Here is a 25000-nt window from a genome sequence, read left to right on the forward strand (position 1 = left end):
CCTTCATCAATGCTGTGGAACTTTTCACTGAGTGACGAAGATGTTTCTGTTGTAACTCTGTGTGTGTGTGTGTGTGTGTGTGATCCTCCTCATCACTTTGAAATACTTTGGGTTTGGAGGTGCAGCTTATATATATATATATATATATATATATATATATACAGTAGATGTGCTCTTGCCACATGCTGTTTTGTGCAGCTGCAGTGTGTGTGTGTGTGTTTTGTAGCTTGAAGGCGTGGCTGTATGTGGTGACCTGCCACATAAACACTGTTTTCTTATGCAGTAAAAGTTGGAGGAAACATAAATAAATATCTGCCTCACAAATACTAACTTTAGAATAGAAAAATATGAATATATAAAATACAGCGATCATCTTTAAACACATTGAAAAATGTCCATAGATTGATGTTGTTTGACCTTTTTTCTCTTCTTCTTTTGTAATTTAGTTCAGACATGGGAAAGTGTTCAAATACACAGATATTGTTTAGAGATGAGCACTTTTCTTATCTAACTTTTTTATAACCTTTTATTCTTAGAAGCATGATCACGACATCCTGTAGATGTTGTACATACATAGATGGTTAATCTTAATCCATCAAGTACAGGTAAGCTCCTGCAGTGTCTGCTCTGCTGGTAACATTGGGATTATGAAATTATCATACGTGAAATCACTAATGTTTGGTTACAAATAATATGGGATTAGAATATGGATTCTAATCCTACAGGACAGAAACAGAGAGCCTGTGGTTTAATGATCTGACGGATGCACAGACTTGTGTTATTCTGTGAGTCTGTGATGTAACGATGACAAGTGCTAACCCTTAAATGACACGACGATACAAACATGCTGAGAACCAGCAGCTCGCTCATGTGGAACACGAGAGAAAAACAACACATTTCAGACACTTTTATTTACTGAAACTAGTCGTGGCTGAGCAGCACTGTGGTGTGTGGGTGGAAGACTCGGCAGTGGGTTAGAGTTCTGCAGCTGCACAGCTCAGGTAATCAGCGGTGATACACAGGTGCATGTCATTAGCCGGTGACACACACACACACACAAACTCAGCTTGTTCCTCTTTGTGTTTCTCACAGATTACAATAACAGAGACCGTGCTGTTCCTCGTCCAGTACACATCGAAAGAGTTTGACCGCTCAGAGAAGACCGTGGCTATCGGGGACTGCTGCTACCTCAACCCACTGGTGCGCAGGACTTTCCGCTTCCTCGGTAAGTTCCATTCTGTTTTTATTCATTTATTTATTTATATTATCTTGGACACTAGTTGTAGTCGACACGTAGAAGACTTGACTTGTGGACACACCCATGAGTATCAGATTTTGATAAATGATGACATTTCCTCACGTATCCAAACAGTGAATTCTGTCACTGATCTTCATCGTTGTTGTCTTCCTCTTGTGTTTGCTTGATAATAACTTTTATTTACATGGATTTCTTCATTCTGTCTCCATTGTAGCGTCACAGACACATTGTATACTTATTCAAATAAAACATATACATGCTGAAGATCATATAAACCAGACATCTTCTCTGGTTGTGGTGTATTTTTGCTGCAGCGCCACCAACAGGCCTGGCATTTGTACTACAGCAAGTCATTTTGGGGGCGTTTAATGCTGCGTTTATGCAAAGCTTTTTCAAATGGACAAAGAAAACTATTGTATATGTTTGAGTGTGCACGTTTTCCACGAAATACAGCAGTAGCAGTAGCAGTGACAGTAGCAGCAGTAGCAGCAGCAGCAGTGACAGTAGCAGCAGTAGCAGTAACAGCAGTGACAGTAACAGTAGCAGCAGTAGCAGTGACAGTAACAGTAGCTGCAGCAGTGACAGTAACAGCAGCAGTAGCAGCAGCAGAAACAGCAGCAGCAGCAGAGACAGTAACAGTAGCAGCAGCAGCAGCAGCAGCAGCAGTTGTCATGTTAATGAAGACCCTTCAGTGATGCAGATCTGTCAGTGATAGAATCAAACCTGCCTCATTATACATTGAGACATTGATCGGTCCCATGTCTCACATGTCTCACATGTCTCACAGGACAGATAGAAATCCATTTGAATGGGAGGGTGAGGAGGTGAAACACACACACACACACACACACACACACACACAGCATTGGCCTGTGCTTATCCTGGCTGATCCTTAAGTGAGTGCAGGAGATAAAGCAGTGGTAAGAGGATGATTAGGCGCTGGTGACCTGGCTTTACTCGTGCATTTACACATAATGAACAGTGAACACATGAACAGTGCTGCGTGTTAATGTAGACAGGTTTCTCCTTCCAGGCTAAAGCTCCTTAATCCATAAGAGAGTGGAGTTGACTATCACGTCTAATACACTGGTGCAGTGTTCTATCCGAGTGAGGCTGATATCTTGGCGTTAATTGACGCCAGTTGCACAGCAGAGAAAGGAGGTCATGCAGCTCTTGTGTCTTTGATTCTTAAACCGTGATCGAGAACCATCGTAGGAACCCTTCGTTAAATTCAAGAGGAAAAGTTCACTAAAGAAGAGAGGAATGTGCTCATTAGTCTTTATAAATAAAAAGGATGTTTCTAATTAACCAAGAGATTAAAGTGATGTTATGTAAGGCACTAATGCAGAGTCAGCACTGAGCGAGCTGTGCCAGGAACCAGCACGAGAACGGCTGAAAACACACTAAGAAAAGGCTCACAAAATAAAATCCAAGCCTGTTTAAGTCTCTAATATCTTAAGATTATGTTAGTTATTTTTTCAACGTTCATTAGACAGTCATTTGTAAACTATTCACTCTCCTGCACCAAAGTTCATAGAGAAAACCATCAATTTCATTTCAAATGTGATTTTTGTTCTCGAGAATGCGCGGGAATGTGAGCGGCACGCGCCGCGAGACTACGAGAGCGCGAGAATGTGAGCGGTACACGCCGCGAGACTACGAGAGCGCGAGAATGTGAGCGGTACGCGCCGCGAGACTACGAGAGCGCGAGAATGTGAGCGATACGCGCCGCGAGACTACGAGAGCGCGGGAATGTGAGTGGTACGCGCCGCGAGACTACGAGAGCGCGAGAATGTGAGCGATACGCGCCGCGAGACTACGAGAGCGCGGGAATGTGAGCGGTACGCGCCGCGAGACTACGAGAGCGCGGGAATGTGAGCGGTACGCGTCGCGAGACTACGAGAGCGCGAGAATGTGAGCGATACGCGCCGCGAGACTACGAGAGCGCGGGAATGTGAGCGATACGCGCCGCGAGACTACGAGAGCGCGGGAATGTGAGTGGTACGCGCCGCGAGACTACGAGACCGCGGGAATGTGAGCGGTACGCGCCGCGAGACTACGAGAGCGCGAGAATGTGAGCGATACGCGCCGCGAGACTACGAGAGCGCGGGAATGTGAGTGGTACGCGCCGCGAGACTACGAGAGCGCGAGAATGTGAGTGGTACGCGCCGCGAGACTACGAGAGCGCGGGAATGTGAGCGGTACATGCCGCGAGAATCTCAATTGGAATGAATGTGGTTGTTTCTCTCCTGTCCATGCCTCTCTGTAGAACAGTTTATTCTGTGTTAAAGTAAAATGGGGAAAGTTCAACTGAAGAACATTGACACTTGCTTTGTAATGAAGCATTACTAGAACCACTGCAGCTTCAGTGGTTTTTATGGTTGTTCTGTTTGTCACTGATGAGAACGATGCATTAGTGCAAAAATAAGAAGCTTCAAGTCTGAATGTGGATGTGATTTCCCTTGTTCTGGATCCAGATAAGTGTCTCAGTTGTAAGTGAATCTCACGGCTCACTGAAGCATTTGCATCTTTGCTGCCATCAGCTAATGAGTGTGTGAGCTGTCAGTGCCACTTTACAGCTGCATTACAAAGAGCAGTTATCCCAAATTACAAAACACTATTTAAAATACACAATCTGGAAATCCAATTATGTCCAGTGTGTTAGCCTCTGTGTTTTATGCTGCACTTGATCCAAAGCTATCGATAACGACTCCTGGCAGACCCGCCCACCAAGCAACAGAGGAATGACTCTCTGCAGCAGCGACTGTGCTCGGCTCGGCTGTGATGATGAGCGGCTTCTTGTCGTCCAGGTGAAGCTGAGGCCGCTCGCCTTGCAGACAGACTTCTTTGCTTGATTTGACTTGAATGTGGAGCGATTTGTGTGCATGTGGAGTCAGAGAATGACCATTACTGAGAATGGTGCAGAAATACCAGCACTGTAGGACCTCAACTGCACCTGCTGGAAAAGGAACAATAGAGTTGCCTGCTGTCCTCAGATATATCGTTAACGTCAGGAAGTAATCGTGAATCTACCATTTTTTTCTTCAGCACTAAATTAAAGAAAGGCATTTTTTGAGTGTTGTACTCACAATATCAGTAAACTTACAGAGACATTCGTTCATTCATTCACTGTCGACCACTTTATCCTCCCAGGGCCGCTGGAGTCAGTCCCAGCTGACCCGGGGTGAAACTTAGGGTGAAACTCGGGGTGAAACTCGGGGTGAAACTCGGGGTGAAACTTAGGGTGAAACTCGGGGTGAAACTCAGGGTGAAACGCGGGGTCACCCTGGAGAGGTCGCCTGTTCATGGCACCAGATCACTTTAGAGAGTTCATTTGCACTCTGCACGTTTTTAGAGTGTATTCATGTGTTTTTTTTCTAGATGAGCACTCACAGCAGTGGTAATTAAACATTAATTAGGGTTCGAGCAACAAGGTTGCAAGAACCCTATTGAAACTGGAAGGATTATTATTATTATTATTATTAGGGTTCGAGCAACAAGGTTGCAAGAAACCTATTGAAACTGGAAGGATTATTATTAGGGTTCGAGCAACAAGGTTGCAAGAAACCTATTGAAACTGGAAGGATTATTAGGGTTCGAGCAACAAGGTTGCAAGAACCCTCTTGAAACTGGAAAGATTATTATTATTTCTTATTATTCCCCCAAATGAATTGCCTTTTTGAGGCCTTTCCCATACCCCAAAACTCACAGATTTTTGTGACCGCATCAATCCTGGTGTAAATTTACGTCTGAAAAAGGTTCGGGGAATGTGCGTAGAAAATTGAATGTGGGAGGGGCCAAAACGTGCGAAGCGACCTGTCAAAATTCACCATGACCAACACAATTATCGCACATGCACGAAAATCGGTACACATGTGTAGTGGGTCAGGATGAAGAAAAAATTACATTATGACCATGATCAAAACCCAACAGGAAGTCCGCCATCTTGGGTTGATTGGCGATTTTTTGGCGATTTTGGCGAATTCGCAGCAATGGTATTTGAACTAACTCCTCCTAGAGTTTTCGTGCGATCACCTTCAAACTTGGTGAGGTCCCTGTGGACCAGTTGAGGAGCTCACGGTATCAAAAGTTTTTTCAAATGTCGCATGGCGCACGAGATAGGGGGCGGCAAAGTTCATGATGATTCTGATGTTTCGCATCAGAAAAACAAAACTCTTATAACTTTGCGATGGAAGGTCCGATCCGAACCAAACTTGCTATGATTGATGATGGGCCATGGCTGAAGACGTCTATGAAAAAACGGTGAAGTTTGAAAACAGCGCCTCCTTGTGGTGAAAGAAAATACACCAAAAAAAAGTTTTTTTACGATTTCGGGAATAACTTTTACACAGATAATCGTACCGCACTCAAAATTGGTGACAACAGTCAAAACACATGGTAGATGATGCGTGATCAATATGACGACAAATCGTTTAACGGTGTTGCCATGGCAACGACGCAAAGTCGGATTTTTGGGACAAAAAATCAAACTGCTACAACTTCGTGAATCCTGGTCCGATCTGAACCAAACTTGCTAGGATTGATGATAGTCCGGCCCTAAAGACGTCTATATGAAAATATTAAATTTCGAAAACAGCGCCCCCTGGTGACAGTAGACAATATGACAGCTTGTATTTCAATTATCTCCTCCTAGAGCTTTTGTGCGATCACCTTCAAACTTGGTGAGATCAATGTGGACGAGTTGAGCATCAAAAGTTATCAAAAGCTTTTTAAAATATTGTATGGCGTACGAGATAGGGGGCGCCAAAATTGGAGATAATAATAATTTTTCATAACAGACAATGAAACTCTTATAACTTCGCGATGGAAGGTCTGATCCCAACCAAACTTGCTATAGTTGATGATGGTTAGTTGCTGAAGACGACTGTATAGCTGAAACGGTACATTTTGAAAACAGCGCCTCCTGGTGGTGGTAGAAAATTCTAAAAAAACAAACTGTTACAACTTTGCCAATCCTGGTCCGATCTGAACCAAACTTGCAAGGATTGATGACAGTCCGGCCCTGAACACGTCTATATGAAAATATTCATTTTCAAATACAGCGCCCCCTGGTGACAGCAGACAGAATTACATTTATAGTTTTTGATGCTGCTCCAACAGGGATTGTTGTATCCACTTGAAACTTAGTATGTGGGACCCCAGACCCTTCCTCAACATGTCCGTAAAAGGTCACCTCCCTACAGGAAGTGGAACGCCCGAAACAGGAAGTAAAGTCTTACATTGTCCGATTGACACGAAACTAGATATGTGAGTTACGGGACCTTCCCTGAACATGTTTCCGGAGACGAACAGGAAGTCGGCCATTTTAAACAGGAAGTGCCCTCTAACTTTGCCGTACGTTGTCCGATTTGCACAAAATCTTATATGTGACACCAGGGACCTGTCCTGAGCATGTCCGTAAAAGGTCACCTCCCTACAGGAAGTGGAACGCCCGAAACAGGAAGTAAAGTCTTACATTGTCCGATTGACACAAAACTAGATATGTGAGTTACGGGACCTTCCCTGAACATGTTTCCAGAGACAAACAGGAAGTTGGCCATTTCAAACAGGAAGTGCCCTCTAACTTTGCCGTACGTTGTCCGATTTGCACAAAACCTTATATGTGACACCAGGGACCTGTCCTGAGCATGTCTGCAAAAGATGACCTCCCAACAGGAAGTGGAATGCCCGAAACAGGAAGTAAACTCTAAGATTGTCCGATCTGAACAAAACTTGATATGTAAGACAAGGGAACTTCCCTGAACACGTTTACGGACGCGCATTTGACCGGACAGGAAGTCGGCCATTTTAAACAGGAAGTGCCCTATAACTTTGCCATACGTTGCCCGATCCCCCGCGAAATTTGGATCGACATGCGTGGGGACGCCGCTGAAAATAACTAGTACTGAAAATAACTAGTACCGCGCGCGGTGAATGAACGGGTGAGAGCGCGAGGCACGCGGGGAGCCGTGGCACACGGCGACCCGCGTGGGTCGGCTCGAACCCGTTCAGAACCGCGCGCGGTACTAGTTATTTTTAGGGTTCGAGCAACAAGGTTGCAAGAACCCTATTGAAATGCAAAAGATTATTATTATTATTATTATTATTATTCCTAAAAGTAAATCGCATTTTTGAGGCCTTTCCCATACCCCAAAACTCACAGATTTTTGTGACCGCATCAATCCTGGTGTAAATTTACGTCTGAAAGTCGTTCGGGGAAAATGCGTGGAAAATTGGAGGTGGGAGGGGCTAAAAAGTCACGCAAAAAACTTCTATTAGGTCAACTCATGTCGGGTTTAACGTACGTGAACGAAACTTGGTACACACGTTCAATAGGTGGGGACGGTCAAAAAAGTCGATGACGACTTTCCCGTGAAACCTACAGGAAGTCCGCCATCTTGGGTTGATTGGCGATTTTTTGGCGATTTTGGCGAATTCGCAGCAATGGTATTTGAACTAACTCCTCCTAGAGTTTTCGTGCGATCACCTTCAAACTTGGTGAGGTCCCTGTGGACCAGTTGAGGAGCTCACGGTATCAAAAGTTTTTTCAAATGTCGCATGGCGCACGAGATAGGGGGCGGCAAAGTTCGTGATGATTCTGATGTTTCGCATCAGAAAAACAAAACTCTTATAACTTTACGATGGAAGGTCCGATCCGAACCAAACTTGCTACCATTGATGATGGGCCATGGCTGAAGACGTCTATGAAAAAACGGTTAAGTTTGAAAACAGCGCCTCCTTGTGGTGGAAGAAAATACACACAAAAAAAGTTTTTTTACGATTTCGGGAATAACTTTTACACAGATAATCGTACCGAACTCAAAATTGGTGACAACAGTCAAAACACATGGTAGATGATGCGTGATCAATATGACGACAAATCGTTTAACGGTGTTGCCATGGCAACGACGCAAAGTCGGATTTTTGGGACAAAAAATCAAACTGCTACAACTTCGCGAATCCTGGTCCGATCTGAACCAAACTTGCTAGGATTGATGACAGTCCGGCCCTAAAGACGTCTATATGAAAATATTCAATTTCGAAAACAGCGCCCCCTGGTGACAGCAGACAATATGACAGCTGGTATTTCAATTATCTCCTCCTAGAGCTTTTGTGCGATCACCTTCAAACTTGGTGAGATCAATGTGGACGAGTTGAGCATCAAAAGTTATCAAAAGCTTTTTAAAATATTGTATGGCGTACGAGATAGGGGGCGCCAAAATTGGAGATAATAATAATTTTTCACAACAGACAATGAAACTCTTATAACTTCGCGATGGAAGGTCTGATCCCAACCAAACTTGCTCTAGTTGATGATGGTTAGTTCCTGAAGACGACTATGTTGCTGAAACGGTACATTTTGAAAACAGCGCCTCCTGATGGTGGTAGAAAATTCTAAAAAAATAAACTGTTACAACTTTGCCAATCCTGGTCCGATCTGAACCAAACTTGCTGGGATTGATGATAGTCCGGCCCTGAACACTTCTATATGAAAATATTCAATTTAAAATACAGCGCCACCTGGTGACAGCAGACAGAATTACATTTATAGTTTTTGATGCTGCTCCAACAGGGATTGTTGTATCCACTTGAAACTTAGTATGTGGGACCCCAGACCCTTCCTCAACATGTCCGTAAAAGGTCACCTCCCTACAGGAAGTGGATCGCCCGAAACAGGAAGTAAAGTCTTACATTGTCCGATTGACACGAAACTAGATATGTGAGTTACGGGACCTTCCCTGAACATGTTTCTGGAGACGAACAGGAAGTCGGCCATTTTAAACAGGAAGTGCCCTCTAACTTTGCCATACATTGTCCGATCTGCACAAAACCTTATATGTTACACCAGGGACCTGTCCTGAGCATGTCCGTAATAGGTCACCTCCCTACAGGAAGTGGAACGCCCGAAACAGGAAGTAAAGTCTTACATTGTCCGATCTGAACAAAACTTGATATGTAAGACAAGGGAAGTTCCCTGAACACGTTTACGTACACGCACTTGACCGAACAGGAAGTCTGCCATTTTAAACAGGAAGTGCCCTATAACTTTGCCATACGTTGCCCGATCCCCCCCGAAATGTGGATCGACATGCGCGGGGACGCCGCTGAAAATAACTAGTACTGAAAATAACTAGTTATTATTATTATTCTTATTATTCCCCCAAATGAATTGCCTTTTTGAGGCCTTTCCCATACCCCAAAACTCACCAATTTTTGTGACCGCATCAATCCTGGTGTAAATTTACGTCTGAAAAAGGTTCGGGGAATGTGCGTCGAAAATTGAATGTGGGAGGGGCCAAAACGTGCGAAGCGACCTGTCAAAATTCACCATGACCAACACAATTATCGCACATGCCCGAAATTCGGTACACATGTGTAGTGGGTCAGGATGAAGAAAAAATTACATTATGACCATGATCCAAACCCAACAGGAAATCCGCCATCTTGGGTTGATTGGCGATTTTTTGGCGATTTTGGCGAATTCGCAGCAATGGTATTTGAACTAACTCCTCCTAGAGTTTTCGTGCGATCACCTTCAAACTTGGTGAGGTCCCTGTGGACCAGTTGAGGAGCTCACGGTATCAAAAGTTTTTTCAAATGTCGCACGGCGCACGAGATAGGGGGCGGCAAAGTTCGTGATGATTCTGATGTTTCGCATCAGAAATAAAAAACTCTTATAACTTTGCGATGGAAGGTCCGATCCGAACCAAACTTGCTATGATTGATGATGGGCCATGGCTGAAGACGTCTATGAAAAAACGGTGAAGTTTGAAAACAGCGCCTCCTTGTGGTGAAAGAAAATACACAAAAAAAAAGTTTTTTTACGATTTCGGGAATAACTTTTACACAGATAATCGTACCGCACTCAAAATTGGTGACAACAGTCAAAACACATAGTAGATGATGCGTGATCAATATGACGACAAATCGTTTAACGGTGTTGCCATGGCAACGACGCAAAGTCGGATTTTTGGGACAAAAAATCAAACTGCTACAACTTCGTGAATCCTGGTCCGATCTGAACCAAACTTGCTAGGATTGATGATAGTCTGGCCCTAAAGACGTCTATATGAAAATATTAAATTTCGAAAACAGCGCCCCCTGGTGACAGCAGACAATATGACAGCTTGTATTTCAATTATCTCCTCCTAGAGCTTTTGTGCAATCACCTTCAAACTTGGTGAGATCAATGTGGACGAGTTGAGCATCAAAAGTTATCAAAAGCTTCTTAAAATATTGTATGGCGTACGAGATAGGGGGCGCCAAAATTGGAGATAATAATAATTTTTCATAACAGACAATGAAACTCTTATAACTTCGCGATGGAAGGTCTGATCCCAACCAAACTTGCTATAGTTGATGATGGTTAGTTGCTGAAGACGACTGTGTTGCTGAAACGGTACATTTTGAAAACAGCGCCTCCTGGTGGTGGTAGAAAATTCTAAAAAAACAAACTGTTACAACTTTGCCAATCCTGGTCCGATCTGAACCAAACTTGCAAGGATTGATGACAGTCCGGCCCTGAACACGTCTATATGAAAATATTCATTTTCAAATACAGCGCCCCCTGGTGACAGCAGACAGAATTACATTTATAGTTTTTGATGCTGCTCCAACAGGGATTGTTGTATCCACTTGAAACTTAGTATGTGGGACCCCAGACCCTTCCTCAACATGTCCGTAAAAGGTCACCTCCCTACAGGAAGTGGAACGCCCGAAACAGGAAGTAAAGTCTTACATTGTCCGATTGACACGAAACTAGATATGTGAGTTACTGGACCTTCCCTGAACATGTTTACGGAGACGCCGTTGACCGAACAGGAAGTCGGCCATTTTAAACAGGAAGTGCCCTCTAACTTTGCCGTACGTTGTCCGATCTGCACAAAACCTTATATGTGACACCAGGGACCTGTCCTGAGCATGTCCGTAAAAGGTCACCTCCCTACAGGAAGTGGAACGCCCGAAACAGGAAGTAAAGTCTTACATTGTCCGATCTGAACAAAACTTGATATGTAAGACAAGGGAACTTCCCTGAACACGTTTACGGAGACGAACAGGAAGTTGGCGATTTTAAACAGGAAGTGCCCTCTAACTTTGCCGTACGTTGTCCGATTTGCACGAAACCTTTTATGTGACACCAGGGACCTGTCCTGAGCATGTCTGCAAGAGATGACCTCCCAACAGAAAGTGGAATGCCCGAAACAGGAAGTAAACTCTAAGATTATCCGATCTGCACAAAACTTGATATGTAAGACAAGGGAACTTCCCTGAACACGTTTACGAACACACACTTGACCGAACAGGAAGTCTGCCATTTTAAACAGGAAGTGCCCTATAACTTTGTCATACGTTGCCCGATCCCCCTCGAAATTTGGAACGACATGCGCAGGGACGCCGCTGAAAATAACTAGTACTGAAAATAACTAGTACTGAAAATAACTAGTACTGAAAATAACTAGTACCGCGCGCGGTGAATGAACGGGTGAGAGCGCGAGGCACGCGGGGAGCCGTGGCACACGGCGACCCGCGTGGGTCGGCTCGAACCCGTTCAGAACCGCGCGCGGTACTAGTTATTATTATTATTCTTATTATTCCCCCAAATGAATTGCCTTTTTGAGGCCTTTCCCATACCCCAAAACTCACCAATTTTTGTGACCGCATCAATCCTGGTGTAAATTTACGTCTGAAAAAGGTTTGGGGAATGTGCGGCGAAAATTGAATGTGGGAGGGGCCAATAAGTGCGGCGCCACCTGTCCAAATTAACCATGACCAACACAAATATCGCACATGCACGAAATTCGGTACACATGTGTAGAAGGTCGGGATGAAGAAAAAATTACATTATGACCATGATCCTAACCCAACAGGAAATCCGCCATCTTGGGTTGATTGGCGATTTTTTGGCGATTTTGGCGAATTCGCAGCAATGGTATTTGAACTAACTCCTCCTAGAGTTTTCGTGCGATCACCTTCAAACTTGGTGAGGTCCCTGTGGACCAGTTGAGGAGCTCACGGTATCAAAAGTTTTTTCAAATGTCGCACGGCGCACGAGATAGGGGGCGGCAAAGTTCGTGATGATTCTGATGTTTCGCATCAGAAAATTAAAACTCTTATAACTTTGCGATGGAAGGTCCGATCCGAACCAAACTTGCTACCATTGATGATGGGCCATGGCTGAAGACGTCTATGAAAAAACGGTGAAATTTGAAAACAGCGCCTCCTTGTGGTGAAAGAAAATACACCAAAAAAAAGTTTTTTTACGATTTCGGGAATAACTTTTACACAGATAATCGTACCATACTCAAAATTGGTGACAACAGTCAAAACACATGGTAGATGATGCGTGATCAATATGACGACAAATCGTTTAACGGTGTTGCCATGGCAACGACGGAAAGTCAGATTTTTGGGACAAAAAATCAAACTGCTACAACTTCGCGAATCCTGGTCCGATCTGACTCAAACTTGCTAGGATTGATGATAGTCCGGCCCTAAAGACGTCTATATGAAAATATTCAATTTCGAAAACAGCGCCCCCTGGTGACAGCAGACAATATGACAGCTGGTATTTCAATTATCTCCTCCTAGAGCTTTTGTGCGATCACCTTCAAACTTGGTGAGATCAATGTGGACGAGTTGAGCATCAAAAGTTATCAAAAGCTTTTTAAAATATTGTATGGCGTACGAGATAGGGGGCGCCAAAATTGGAGATAATAATATTTTTTCATAACAGACAATGAAACTCTTATAACTTCGCGATGGAAGGTCTGATCCCAACCAAACTTGCTATAGTTGATGATGGTTAGTTGCTGAAGACGACTATGTTGCTGAAACGGTACATTTTGAAAACAGCGCCTCCTGGTGGTGGTAGAAAATTCTAAAAAAACAAACTGTTACAACTTTGCCAATCCTGGTCCGATCTGAACCAAACTTGCAAGGATTGATGACAGTCCGGCCCTGAACACGTCTATATGAAAATATTCATTTTCAAATACAGCGCCCCCTGGTGACAGCAGACAGAATTACATTTATAGTTTTTGATGCTGCTCCAACAGGGATTGTTGTATCCACTTGAAACTTAGTATGTGGGACCCCAGACCCTTCCTCAACATGTCTGTAAAAGGTCACCTCCCTACAGGAAGTGGAACGCCCGAAACAGGAAGTAAAGTCTTACATTGTCCGATTGACACGAAACTAGATATGTGAGTTACTGGACCTTCCCTGAACATGTTTACGGAGACGCCGTTGACCGAACAGGAAGTCGGCCATTTTAAACAGGAAGTGCCCTCTAACTTTGCCGTACGTTGTCCGATCTGCACAAAACCTTATATGTGACACCAGGGACCTGTCCTGAGCATGTCCGTAAAAGGTCACCTCCCTACAGGAAGTGGAACGCCCGAAACAGGAAGTAAAGTCTTACATTGTCCGATCTGAACAAAACTTGATAAGTAAGACAAGGGAACTTCCCTGAACACGTTTACGGAGACGAACAGGAAGTTGGCCATTTTAAACAGGAAGTGCCCTCTAACTTTGCCGTACGTTGTCCGATTTGCACGAAACCTTTTATGTGACACCAGGGACCTGTCCTGAGCATGTCTGCAAGAGATGACCTCCCAACAGGAAGTGGAATGCCCGAAACAGGAAGTAAACTCTAAGATTATCAGATTATCAGATCTGCACAAAACTTGATATTTAAGACAAGGGAAGTTCCCTGAACACGTTTACGGACACGCACTTGACCGAACAGGAAGTCTGCCGTTTTAAACAGGAAGTGCCCTATAACTTTGCCATACGTTGCCCGATCCCCCTCGAAATTTGGAACGACATGCGCGGGGACGCCGCTGAAAATAACTAGTACTGAAAATAACTAGTACCGCGCGCGGTGAATGAACGGGTGAGAGCGCGAGGCACGCGGGGAGCCGTGGCACACGGCGACCCGCGTGGGTCGGCTCGAACCCGTTCAGAACCGCGCGCGGTACTAGTTATTTTTATTATTATTATTCTTATTATTCCCCCAAATGAATTGCCTTTTTGAGGCCTTTCCCATACCCCAAAACTCACCAATTTTTGTGACCGCATCAATCCTGGTGTAAATTTACGTCTGAAAAAGATTCGGGGAATGTGCGTCGAAGATTGAATGTGGGAGGGGCCAATAAGTGCGGCGCCACCTGTCCAAATTCACCATGACCAACACAAATATCGCACATGCACGAAATTCGGTACACATGTGTAGTGGGTCAGGATGAAGAAAAAATTACATTATGACCATGATCCAAACCCAACAGGAAATCCGCCATCTTGGGTTGATTGGCGATTTTTTGGCGATTTTGGCGAATTCGCAGCAATGGTATTTGAACTAACTCCTCCTAGAGTTTTCGTGCGATCACCTTCAAACTTGGTGAGGTCCCTGTGGACCAGTTGAGGAGCTCACGGTATCAAATGTTTTTTCAAATGTCGCACGGCGCACGAGATAGGGGGCGGCAAAGTTCGTGATGATTCTGATGTTTCGCATCAGAAAAACAAAACTCTTATAACTTTGCGATGGAAGGTCCGATCCGAACCAAACTTGCTATGATTGATGATGGGCCATGGCTGAAGACGTCTATGAAAAAACGGTGAAGTTTGAAAACAGCGCCTCCTTGTGGTGGAAGAAAATACACCAAAAAAAAGTTTTTTTACGATTTCGGGAATAACTTTTACACAGATAATCGTACCGCACTCAAAATTGGTGACAACAGTCAAAACACATGGTAGATGATGCGTGATCAATATGACGACAAATCGTTTAACGGTGTTGCCATGGCAACGACGCAAAGTCGGATTTTTGGGACAAAAAATCAAACTGCTACAACTTCGTGAATCCTGGTCCGATCTGAACCAAACTTGCTAGGATTGATGATAGTCCGGCCCTAAAGACGTCTATATGAAAATATTCAATTTCGAAAACAGCGCCCCCTGGTGACAGTAGACAATATGACAGCTTGTATTTCAATTATCTCCTCCTAGAGCTTTTGTGCGATCACCTTCAAACTTGGTGAGATCAATGTGGACGAGTTGAGCATCAAAAGTTATCGAAAGCTTTTTAAAATATTGTATGGCGTACGAGATAGGGGGCGCCAAAATTGGAGATAATAATAATTTTTCATAACAGACAATGAAACTCTTATAACTTCGCGATGGAAGGTCTGATCCCAACCAAACTTGCTATAGTTGATGATGGTTAGTTGCTGAAGACGACTATGTTGCTGAAACGGTACATCTTGAAAACAGCGCCTCCTGGTGGTGGTAGAAAATTCTAAAAAAACAAACTGTTACAACTTTGCCAATCCTGGTCCGATCTGAACCAAACTTGCAAGGATTGATGACAGTCCGGCCCTGAACACGTCTATATGAAAATATTCATTTTGAAATACAGCGCCCCCTGGTGACAGCAGACAGAATTACATTTATAGTTTTGGATGCTGCTCCAACAGGGATTGTTGTATCCACTTGAAACTTAGTATGTGGGACCCCAGACCCTTCCTCAACATGTCCGTAAAAGGTCACCTCCCTACAGGAAGTGGAACGCCCAAAACAGGAAGTAAAGTCTTACATTTTCCGATTGACACGAAACTGGATATGTGAGTTACGGGACCTTCCCTGAACATGTTTCCGGAGACGAACAGGAAGTCGGCCATTTTAAACAGGAAGTGCCCTCTAACTTTGCTGTACGTTGTCCGATTTGCACAAAACCTTATATGTGAGTTAAGGGACCTTCCCTGAATATGTTTACGGAGACGCCGTTGACCGAACAGGAAGTCGGCCATTTTAAACAGGAAGTGCCCTCTAACTTTGCCGTACGTTGTCCGATCTGCACAAAACCTTATATGTGACACCAGGGACCTGTCCTGAGCATGTCCGTAAAAGGTCACCTCCCTACAGGAAGTGGAACGCCCGAAACAGGAAGTAAAGTCTTACATTGTCCGATCTGAACAAAACTTGATATGTAAGACAAGGGAACTTCCCTGAACACGTTTATGGAGACGAACAGGAAGTTGGCGATTTTAAACAGGAAGTGCCCTCTAACTTTGCCGTACGTTGTCCAATTTGCACGAAACCTTCTATGTGACACCAGGGACCTGTCCTGAGCATGTCTGCAAGAGATGACCTCCCAACAGGAAGTGGAATGCCCGAAACAGGAAGTTAACTCTAAGATTGTCCGATCTGCACAAAACTTGATATGTAAGACAAGGGAAGTTCCCTGAACACGTTTACGGACACGCACTTGACCGAACAGGAAGTCTGCCATTTTAAACAGGAAGTGCCCTATAACTTTGCCATACGTTGCCCGATCCCCCCCGAAATGTGGATCGACATGCGCGGGGACGCCGCTGAAAATAACTAGTACTGAAAATAACTAGTACCGCGCGCGGTGAATGAACGGGTGAGAGCGCGAGGCACGCGGGGAGCCGTGGCACACGGCGACCCGCGTGGGTCGGCTCGAACCCGTTCAGAACCGCGCGCGGTACTAGTTATTTTTATTAATGAAACACTTGAGCGTCTGTCTAATAGTGAACGAGGAAGTTCAATGATCACAGTGTCACTGTGTCGCTTATATCACTGTTTTCAGAATACTTCACTTCACTAAGATTTCACCCATGTGCATCAGTGTCAATATTGTGTCCACAAATATAATAACTGAGCAGTGACGAGTGGAGACAGACACTTGTGTTTATGAGCTGCAGCACAAACAACACACACTTTAAAGGTTTAAAGAGTTCAGCATTAGTGTGAAAGTAGTTCAGTCAGTGATGGGTAATTATGTCACATACTGTAGAAGTCTGTTGATGTCGTTGCTGGAATCCATACTGGGAGTGGCCGATCAATGGAGAAGCTGATTGACAGACTGCAGTGAAGTCTGGAGACGCCAGGACAGACAGAGGCCAGGACGGACAGAGGCCAGGACGGACAGAAGCCAGGATGGACAGACGATGGGAGGTCAGAACAGGAACACATGCTGAGTCTGTAGACTTGGTGCAGACGTGTCTCGTGTCCTGGTTTGATTGGATATTAGCTGCTGTGTGGATCAGTGCCAGTGAGATTACACTGATAGTCTGGCAGGTGAATGGAGATGCAGATTATGAGGCGACAGCAAAATTACTTTTCATCTTTGCGAGTTACTTTAGTGAACTCCTGAATGTTCTCTTGAGGCACCAGCACAGTGACATTTTGTGGTCAGTGTGTAATATTTAATGAAAGTGGGCAGAAACATTCAAGATTAAATGTATTGGTTTGTTTTTCTCACCATCCTCATGAAAAACCTTCATGATCTCATATCTGCAGAGAAGCGACCGTCCTGTAAGCCTCAGCTGTGTCTTGTGTCGAGCGCCACTTAGCAAATATTAGGAAAGCGATACAATAGAAGAAAATACTTCATTTCACTTGTCAACAGGAAGCATACGGGTCTTGAATGCAGTGAAAGAGACGGCACTACAGTGTGAGACACGTTCATCATGGTGAGCATCGTTGCCTAGCAGCAAGAACGACACCACGTGGAGTCCTGGTGAGAACAAACTGAACGTGATCACACCTGGTGGTGTAACACCTGAAGGTGCTTGTTGCATCTTCTTGTTCTCCTGAGAGTTTAAACTCACCATAGTTGTGTGTGGTCTGACCCTGTGATAGACTGACACCCATCTTTCATCTGCTGTCAGATACATTTTAAGACAATAAATGACTTCATATAAAATCACAGTCTGCACAAAAGTCTGCATGGAGCAGCAATGAGTGACACATTCACACAGAGGAAGTCACATGACATCCACACAGCTGTGTGTCAGGGTCATGGCGATAGATCATGAGACGTCCGGTCTCTTCTCTCAGGAGACCATTCCACACGTGACCTTGTGGATGTCACAGCACACAAGGACTCACAGTATGTGTCACAGTGAAGTGTGTGGTCGTAACAATGATCGTGTTAAATCTACTCTCAGGCTTTACATTCATGCACATCACGGCGTGTGCATGCACATCACGGCGTGTGCTTGCACATGCGTGTTTCCAGAGTTCCCATCTGCTGTAGAGCAGCATCACATGACAGTGGCAGATTCTGTCTCAGGTCTGAACCATGTTCATCACGTAACGACTCACAGAGCTGAACACTTTGAGGAGGATTACATTTAGAACGCACACTTTCTCCCTCTCTCTCTCAAACACAGATACACACTCGACATCAGCATTCTCCTGTATTTGAAGGTCTTGTCTGCGGAACTTTAGATTCAGGCAGTGCATGCACAGCTCTCTCTGTCAGTGAAATTATGTAAAAGAGTTTATGTAATATAATATAAATGAGGACAAAGATGTGAGGTGAGCCCTGTGGTTGCACATGTCACTGTTTATTAGAACAGCTTTAAAGTGCACCAACTCCTGACCTTTAGAAGTCTTTTGCATAAATCTTCACTGAAATCATTTTATAATCACACGTTCACCAAGGACAGAAGTCATGTACACTAACAGACTGTAAAAGGTGTGTTGAGATGAATGGTTGGATCAGGGTTGGGGTAAACTGACCGTCAACAAGATAAAACATATTCTACATTTGCCCTGAAATAACTTAAGCATGTTGTTAAATAGTTTTGAACTCCAGCTCATGAGAGCTAGTGAAACTAATGCAGGGTTCACAGCGTGTTGAGCTAATGGGAGCATCGACGAGATGCATTCAAAGACCCTGGTAAATTTCATCACTTCTGCATGACCGATAGCCTGTTGAGCTTAGAGGAGTTGCTTCCAGATGCATTCAAGGAACCTCAAAAATGTCCACTAACTGCTTGTTACTGCCACCTTGTGATAATAGATGCGCTACTACACATTAGTAGAGGGAGGTAAAAACATGGATTCTTAGATGCATCGCGATTCAGACGTCGATGATTCTGAATCGAGTCACAAATCATTTACATGTTAAATAACATAAAATAGACGGGATATAGATACAGAGAAGCTATTTCACTGACACAACTATCCTGACACTCAACAATGAAACTAAAACAGAAATCAGCAGTTACATGTGAAGCTTGGACTGATGTCACATGTGCTCCAAACAAGAGCAGTGAATGAATGAATGAATGAATGAATGAGAGCCAGGCGGGTGCTAATGTTGCTGCGTTGTTAAATATATTGTACGTTAAAAAAGCATGATTCAGTTTACGGTTTGTGATTCTAGATGTTACTTCTTCACAATGCAGTTTAATGTTAGTTTAATGAATGATAATGGAAATGAATGAAAGCCTTGTTTCTTATTACAAATGCACTGGTGGGTAAGTGGTGAGTGATGACTCAGTGAGACAAAAACACTGATTGAAAGTTCATCAAGATGCTTTGAGATGCTTTGATAAACATTTTATAACGGAATCCGTGAATCGTAATCTTAATCGAATCATTAGGCACCTAAAGATTCCCGCCCCTTCATTAGGCCGTAATTGAAGTCCGGTGAAATGCTTAGATTATGTTGTTGGTCTTCAACACTAATTCAGACTAAAATAATTCTGATAACTTCTCTCTATCCTGAAAATTAAACTTGGTACATTCCAGATGAATTGTGGTTAGGTTGTGGGATTACATCAGGGATCAGCTCTGGGCACCTTCATGTTTGCAATGGTGATGACAGGATGACAGACGAGGTCAGGCCGGCGTCTCTGTGGACTGCAGATGATATTGTAATCTGTAGTGAGAGATGGGACAGGTGGAAGAGAACCTGTGGAGGTCTGCACTGGAGAGAGAGAGAGACAGAATGACAGTGAGACAGGTGTTACAATGAAAAGTGGATGTGTTTAAATACCTGGTGTCAACCATTGAAAGCAAGGGAGGTGAAGAAGAGAGTGCAGGCAGGGTGGAGACAAGTGTCAGAGCTGAAGATGCTGAGGTTCAGCTCAGGTTGAAGACCACAGAGAAGGTTCATGGATGTTGTGAAGGAAGACATGAGGACAGTTGGTGTAACAGGAGAGGACAAGATGAGGCAAATGATCTGCAGTGGCGGGAGAAGCCAAAAGAAGGAAGTGGAAACATGTCACATGACACATGTCTATGACATGAACACATGCATGTTCACACAACTAACATCAGGACGATCACATACACAAAGTAAGTGCATCAGTGAATCAGCAGCAGATAATGACGTGTTTCACTGTTTCAAGCATCTAAACTGAATGAGCTTCATGTGCTGAAAAGCAGTTCTTTGGTTTCCACTCTCTCTGTTTCCAAAGCTAATGATGAGGCAAGATGGAGAATTGCAGTCGTCTGTGAAATGTAAAACACCCACTCTTCCTCGTTTGTGTCAGCAACAGTGTCGGAACGATGAAGCACACTCAGCAAGTGAGTCACGTGATGCTTGGTTGTTGTCAGAATACAAAGCCTCACTCTGCTTCTGCTGATGAGGAACTGATGAGGAACTCAGACAGTGAAGAAGAGCGACGCACCTTCCTCAGTGGGTTCACAGCCTCGCTGTCTGCCTCCATCAGTGTCTTCTGGCTTCAAAGCTCGGCTGGAACTCGTTTGCAGCAGCACAAATACTTGACAGTGATTGGAAAAGCTGCTGTTGTTGCCCCAGCAAATACTACACCCTGAAAGTGTGTGTGTGTGTGTGTGGCTTTGTAAACAGAGAGAGTGTGACTGAGCACATTGTTGGTCATTTACTGTGACAGACAGCCAAGATCTCGTAGGAGGGAAGCAATTATTAGGGTTCGAGCAACAAGGTTGCAAGAACCCCATTGAAACTGGAAGGATTATTTCTCTTGAAACCCTTCAATCGATGAGACTTAAAGCCTGGCTGGTTAGGTAAAGAGTAGGGTGATGGAAAGTTGGCACCTGTGTGTGTGTCTGTGTGTGTGTGTGTGTGTGTGCGGCTAGGGTTGTTACTATACTAGAATTTCAAACTGTAACATCTGCTCATTCTGGGCCATTTCCTGTTTTATTTTGAAATCTAACATTCTTCTCCATTTGCAGAACAGTATACTTCCTGCCATGATTCCACACCCACCAGTTTGAGTACATGTCCCGCCCTCATTACGTTCATCATCAGTCTCTGCTCGTGCATCTATTCATTCTCCTCATATAGGAGAACTTGTTCAGTCAGCTGACCGTGTGCAGACCAATAACTCACCTGCATTGTTTGTCCAGTAAAATAATGTCTGTGAAGATGAGTTTTGGTTTCTTCAGTTTCAGTTTCACTGTTAATCCTCATTTACACTCATTTTCCTGTGAGGAAGAACAATAAGAAGACGACACTGAGCTAACTATCAGAAAAATGAAACACATGATAATGACACGAGAAGAACTGACTGTGTTCATGTGCTGAACTGAAAGTGTTCATCTCTTGTATCTCTCGTCCTGGAGGTAACACACTCTGATAGAAAATGCATCAAGAGCTCATCATTGAGTCATTGAGTCAAAAGGACAGTGCTGGTCTGATGCTGCACTGTTTTATACGTTTGTATCACTGAGGTGAATCTCAACAAAGATTGTTGTCATTTAACATTGTGCATCAGATGAACTCTCAACTCTCATTGTATCTGGTCTGAACTGGATCGATGTTTTGCAAGATCTGGAAAATAAAAATATTTGGTTTATCTGGTGTGAATGACTTCTAGAGAAGTGTGAATAGGTAAATGGATGTGAATGAGTGAATGGTTACAATCAGCTTTTCCTTGTGTTTCCATGCTTGTTTCCATGCTAACAATGAAAGTCAGCTGCTGTGTATCACGGTGGTTCTTGGTGCAGGGAGTTAGCGGAACACAGTCAGTGCTGAATATGTCAGTATTGCACACACACACACACACACACACACACACACAGGAGAACTCACTGACTGAAACACAGTGTACTCGTATCCTGGTTGTCTAAGAAAGACTATTAGGAATAACAAGACCAGGATATAATGATGTGTTATGATTTATTGTCCTTGTCCATAGTTTCTCTCAACATGAAGGTGGAGTCAAGAAAAAAACACTCTGTTCCACAGGGAGAAGATGTAATTCTGTTCCCACTCAGCTCATCATTTTAGTTAAAGATAATAATCCACTGATTTTGGGTTTGTTTTCTTCTCTACCTAGGAGTCTACATTTTTGGCCTCTTTACCGTTGACATCTTTGTCAACGCAGGTCAGGTGGTGACAGGGAACCTCGCCCCCTACTTCCTGACCGTCTGTAAGCCAAACTACACAGCACTGGGCTGCCAGCAGGCTCTGCGCTACATCAGCCACCAGGAGGCGTGCACAGGAAACCAGGATGACATTCTGAGGGCCAGGAAAACCTTCCCATCCAAGGAGGCTGCACTCAGTGTCTACGGGGCGCTCTACCTGGCTGTGAGTCCTCTTACTCCTTCATTTACAGCTCAGCTTGTGAATACAAACTGTGGATTAGACAAAAAGAACTTGTATTCACAATGGTTTGTTAAAAAAATGATACATTAGGGTGTTGCATGGTTAAATATTGTTCTTATCTGAGACCAATCACAGCAAAGATAGTTGAAGTAGCAACAGTCAATCATCATGTAATTAAGTCCAGATAATTCCAGATCTCCTCAACCGTGAGGATCCAACCCCACACACACACACACACACACACACACACACACACGCACACACACACACACACACACAGTAGCTTCACTCGCCCGCAGTGTTTGCAGGAAACTTCACTGGAGCTGCCAGGTTATTTATAGCGGTGCAGTCATGGATGCTTCTTGGTGCTGCTGTTTGAATCTGTCCTGCACTGCCTTGCCTCATCAGTCTCTGAATGTTGTGTGAACTCATTTAACAGTGGTGAACTGCTCACTCTCCTGCATCACAAATCAATAGAGAGAATCAGCATTTTTAGTTCACAGAGACGCAGGAGCTGCTGAACACACTCACATTTACTTTTTTGAATGTGTGACGTTTGAGTTTTGGAATCATCGTCATGATTAAACCACATTTCATTGCTGCTCGATGTAGTTCAGTGCTAGTACACTGGATAACTTACTCACTGTGGTTGATACTTTTAGTCCAATAGTCAGCAAAATTGTGGTGCAACATCCTGTGCTTTGCAGTAACCATATGGTCCTCGGGTCCTGAACCCTGCCCCAGCAGACCATGACTGAGGTTTTAATAGTGCATTACTTTTCCCAGATGATCTACAGTAAACATTAATCATCTGTGGTACCTGCAGTACCTCTGGTAATAAACAACAAGTATCTGCATGTTTGTTTGGTCTGTGAGAGGAAACCTGGTACGAGCCACTGCTCCTGAATGTTTGCATGGACCTGATACAGATGTTCAGCATGAGAACATCTGGTCATGTAGTCCGTGATCCCTCGTCAGGCACAGTTGTTAAATCTGTGATCCGCAGTCTTTCAGTCGTCAGAAAAAACTCTGCTGAAACCTGTCAGTTTGTGTGTGTGTGTGTGTGTGTGTGTGTGTGTGTTGTCTGTATGACAGCACACACACACACACACACACACACGTCTCATGTTCATCTGTGGGCGTTTTTATGCAGCTGTTAGCGTCTCCGCTTGTTTTGTAGCCCTCAGCTTGAGTTGGTTGCCATGGTGTTTCTCCTCAGTGCAGGCACATTGTCCTCTTAAGTTTGAAGTCTGTGGCTGAAGTCTGTGGCTGAAGTCTGTGGCTGAAGTCTGTGGCGTTAGTGTTCGTCTGTGTTTCACAGCAAAGGTCAGACTGAGCATCTGCAGAGAATCCACATGTCCACAGGGTCTGTTACATCAAGACTAAGTTACAATATGTTCAGGTTTTTCTTTTCACTCCAGAGAAGGAAGAGACTCAATCTACACAAATGATGCAGCAGCAGCAGATTAGAGATTAGAGATTAGATTAGTTCAGGTTTTTGAAATGTGGCTGTGTGACTACTGCCAAAATAAGTTCTGTAGTATCAAAGTGGCCATGGTGTGGTACTAATCTTGTCATGAGGAAGTAATATTATGGTAATACCATCTCATTCTTATTGTATTCACCAAGTAAAACTTTGATTATGGCAAAGGAACAAAGTTGTTTGGGAAATAAAGTAGATTTAGATTCCCAAACATTTTAGGTTGATGGATGTTGTTAAGGAGGACATGAGGACAGAAGAGAGGACACAAGGTTCAGGACAAGATGGAGACAGATGATCCGCTGTGGCGATGATCCTAAAGGGAGAAGCTGGAAGAAGATTCTCAAATATCAGTCATTCTCAAGTGATTGCCGGGATATTACGTCACATATGACACGTTGTCACTGTGATATTATCACATTATTACAACACCGTCGTCCTTGTTAGTTTGAAGATGGTTTTACCGTATTATTATCTCCCTATGACAGATTTATTCAACACGACCAGCGTGTTGTTTCTGGACCATACTGTGTCTGTAAAGTGTCACCATAGTGGGATGCTTTTATTTTGAAATGCTATAAACTAAAACTTTACTCAGCACAGTGGTTGTGTATGTGAGCGGCTCTCCCTCAGGACTCTGAGTGACACGTGAGGAGATCCAGTCCCTGATCGAGTCCCTGATCCAGTCTTTCACGTCCCACCCTTCATTTAGCTGACACGCCTGTGACATAGTGACCATGACAACAGCTGCTAATGTCTGACATTACATGGGAAATAAAGGTGAGAGTGTGGATCATGTGACGCCGACACAGGCCGTTAACACAAATGAAGCTGACCACTGAGTCTCCAGTGAAATGAGGTCAACTTGAGAAACATTCAAATGTGCTGTTAGTGTGTGTGTGCGTGTGTG

General features: G+C 44.0%; 1 protein-coding gene across 3 annotated transcripts in view; it reads left to right on the top strand.

Annotated features, from left to right (window-relative positions):
- The window catches only part of LOC131450865 (phospholipid phosphatase-related protein type 5-like), a 63239-nt gene that overhangs the window by 22325 nt on the left and 15914 nt on the right, over nucleotides 1-25000 (top strand). For all 3 annotated transcript variants that reach the window (XM_058622260.1, XM_058622279.1, XM_058622271.1), the window contains 2 exons: nucleotides 1093-1225; nucleotides 22342-22592. In XM_058622260.1, coding sequence (XP_058478243.1) covers nucleotides 1093-1225; nucleotides 22342-22592 — 384 coding nt within the window. The remainder of the gene's footprint in view (nucleotides 1-1092; nucleotides 1226-22341; nucleotides 22593-25000) is intronic.

Source organism: Solea solea, chromosome 1 (assembly GCF_958295425.1).
Source record: "Solea solea chromosome 1, fSolSol10.1, whole genome shotgun sequence".
Classification (NCBI taxonomy): domain Eukaryota; kingdom Metazoa; phylum Chordata; class Actinopteri; order Pleuronectiformes; family Soleidae; genus Solea; species Solea solea.